General features: G+C 36.8%; 1 protein-coding gene across 1 annotated transcript in view; it reads right to left on the bottom strand.

The window, feature by feature from the left end:
• LOC103252121 (protein lin-7 homolog C) overlaps positions 1-195 on the bottom strand; it is a 13,539-nt gene extending 13,344 nt beyond the window's left edge. Inside the window, exon 1 of the mRNA XM_021708952.1 lies at positions 190-195. Within this exon, the coding sequence (XP_021564627.1) occupies positions 190-195 (6 nt within the window). The remainder of the gene's footprint in view (positions 1-189) is intronic.
• Between the last annotated feature and the right edge of the window lie 1,421 nt (positions 196-1,616).

Raw genomic sequence — 1,616 nt, 5'->3', positions numbered from 1 at the left:
CCCCCCCCCCCGGAATCCCTGATATTTCAGTAACACTTTCAGTTCTTAAACTCTGGGATTCGATGACAAGTGTGTAAATGACATGTTGTAAATTCCCCTTTCGTGGCAGGATTGCTCTAATTTTAAAAATGCAAGGTTCAGATATGCTCAACAGATCTGTTTGAGAGCAGGGATGGAAAGTAAACTCACCATCATGTTATACACCTACATGGCAAACCTGTGCGTGGACCCCTTGCAATAAAATAAAAAGTTGAAAAAGAAAGTACAAAGAGTGTGAAGCATATCTGGGTTTGGGAGAACACAAGTGCTTTGCTTTGGTGACCCACAAAGTAACGATTTTAGGAAACTGATTCAAAATCTTATGCAAATCAAATATTAGGAAGCAAATAATATTCCTAATACATTATGGATTTTTAGAGTCACTTTTGAAGTTTTCATGAACCAAGATAAACTTTAGTATTTGGATTTGATTCATACTTACCTAAGTCTTGAGTCTGTGCTGATACTGTCAGGTGCTTTCACATCCAAGATTTCAACACTTTATGACAGCATTATTTTATTAATTCCTGGTTACTGCTGGCCCACCTCTTCCATTTATCTTTAATATTTTATTCCACCATGAATGTCACCACAATATATTTTTTTTCTGCCTCAAAGTCTGATTTTATCACAGTCTCTATTCAAAAACTTTTAGTGGTTTGTTTTTCTCCTTTTTCCCTGTTTCTAAAACTTTGCATCCTCTCACCCAAACTCATTCAACTAACCTCATTTCTCATGACACGCAAGTGCAAGTACCACTCCCGTTGAGGTGGTGTAGTCAAAATCACATGTATTCCTGCTTCCAAGTCCTCATGGATGCTTTTGCATGGAATATCCTTCTTCATCTCCTCCTGTTCTTCCAACTTCATACACTCAACTGAACCTGTTCCTGATGTCCCTGCTGAAGATATGCCACTTCTACTAAGCCTTCCCTATCTCCACATTGTTCCCCTTTGTCTTCTCATAGCTCTAAAATCCTGCAATAGCATTCAGGTGCTTATCGCTTATCAGTTGTCATTTGCTCTCATATCTCATGTCTCTTGTCATTTGTTATGCCAAAAAATGTGTTCAAGAAATGTTTATTAAATGTCTAATGTCCACCAGGCGCCTTGATGGAAATCTGGGTAGAGCAAGACAAATGCAAACATCTCCCTTCTTTATTAAAATATTTTTCCTTCCCAATCCTTCTGCTTCTCTCCTTTAGTGACTAGAGGAATCATGTATGCACGAAGTGTACATGCATATTTGGCTTCCTGACATTGCCTCACAGCTCAGATGCTCCGTTCATTTTGTTTTTCAAGCTTTTATCTGTGTTTTCTTTTGGATAATTCCCATTTTCATGTTTTTTAGAATCTAGTATTCTTTCACTTTTATCTAGTTTATTCATCTCAGAAATTGTAGTTTTATCTCCAACAGTTTGAAGTTTGATTTATGTGTGTGTTTCCATGTCTTCACTCAACATGCTCAATCTTTCCTGTAGTTTCTTAAACATAAAATATAATTATAGTGATAATTTTAATGTCCTTGTCTACTCATTCTATCATCTATGCTACGTCTGGCACAGTTTCTATTGATAG

The sequence above is a fragment of the Carlito syrichta genome, unplaced genomic scaffold (genome assembly GCF_000164805.1).
Source record: "Carlito syrichta isolate Samal-C Ts95f unplaced genomic scaffold, Tarsius_syrichta-2.0.1 Scaffold153629, whole genome shotgun sequence".
NCBI lineage: Eukaryota > Metazoa > Chordata > Mammalia > Primates > Tarsiidae > Carlito > Carlito syrichta.
Note: the sequence above shows the minus strand (reverse complement) of the source record. Positions and strands in the feature narration are given on the sequence as shown.